We start from the raw sequence: 1,271 nt of genomic DNA, 5'->3' as shown, positions 1-1,271 counted from the left end.
TTCTCCTGGTGTGAGTCCTCCTGTCCCCGCTCTCTCTCAGCTGCCAGCACTGATCCTGCCTCCTGTGCCCAAGCCCCACTTGTCCCTAAGCCAGTTGGTCATGGGGTTAGTCATGGCAGCCCTGAGGCTGGGCGCTCTGCTTGGCTAGCATGTCTGCAAACACAAGGGCAGCAGCCTCTTGGTCAGACAGACCTGGCACCGTTGTGCACGGGCTGGCTGTGCAGCCTCAGACAGTCACTTCCTCTCTCTGAGCCTCCAGATCTCTGCCTGCAAAATGGGAATGGCCCCCAACTGCCTCACAGGAGGGCTGAGCAGAAATGAGGTAAAACAGTAATTGCTCACATAATAGATCCTTAACCACTGGCAGCTCATGCTATTGTGAAGACAACAATGGTAAGCCATAATATGCATAACTCAGGCTTTTGTTAAATGATGGCTGAAATCATATGCCCCAAATCACAATATTCTCTAATGAGACACTTTGTGAGGAAATGAAATTAGTGGACTCACGTGCCTTTAGGGTTACAAAGGTGTGTGTAGGGCATTTGTCCAAAGGATAAGGAAACAGATTGAAATGACTTAGATTCTGGCTGGCGTACCTCAGTGGTTGAGCATGAACCTATGACCAGGAGGTTATGGTTCAACTCCCGGTCAGGGAACCCTGCCTGAGTTGTGGGCTCGATCCCCAGTGTGGGATGTGCAGGGGTAGGCCTATCAGGGATTCTCCCTCATCATTGATGTTTCTGTCTCTCTCTCCCTCTCTGAAATCAATAAAAGTATATTTTAAAAATAAAATAAAAATTATTTAGAAATACTTATATGACGGTCATAACATTTCAACATAAAGGGCACTAACCCAGAGGGTGAGTCTCTTCTAGCTCAACATGCACTTCAGTTTCCACTTAGCTCCCTTTGTGAGGACAGTAACCCCACCCAACCCCTTCCCCCAAATAACAAACAATCAATAACTCTCCTGAGATGGTTGACCTCAATATCATTTACTGTTACCCTACAAATGTCACCCTTAACCTCCCGGCCATGGTACCGACAATATTTCCTCATATGTTTGTCGTAGAAATACTATTTACTCACTAGAACTTGGGTTCTAAAACTCCACGCCTGTTAGAAAATGCTTGCTTAGAAACAGTAAGGTGCATACCAGCAGGGGAGGCTGTGGCCCATGAGCTGTGCTCTCAGACTTCCCCTCCAGACACAGGAAGAATAAAGACCCTCAATGCCTCCCTCCAGGCTCTCTGAGAACAACACAGTAA

General features: G+C 47.3%; 1 protein-coding gene across 1 annotated transcript in view; it reads right to left on the bottom strand.

Annotated features, from left to right (window-relative positions):
- LOC102255435 (antizyme inhibitor 2-like) overlaps positions 1-1,271 on the bottom strand; it is an 8,126-nt gene that overhangs the window by 4,046 nt on the left and 2,809 nt on the right. Inside the window, exon 3 of the mRNA XM_005878395.2 lies at positions 511-514. Coding sequence (XP_005878457.1) covers positions 511-514 — 4 coding nt within the window. The remainder of the gene's footprint in view (positions 1-510; positions 515-1,271) is intronic.

Source organism: Myotis brandtii, unplaced genomic scaffold (genome assembly GCF_000412655.1).
Source record: "Myotis brandtii unplaced genomic scaffold, ASM41265v1 scaffold555, whole genome shotgun sequence".
Lineage (NCBI taxonomy): Eukaryota > Metazoa > Chordata > Mammalia > Chiroptera > Vespertilionidae > Myotis > Myotis brandtii.
The sequence above is the reverse complement of the archived record's forward strand: the minus strand, read 5'-3'. Positions and strand labels throughout refer to the sequence as shown.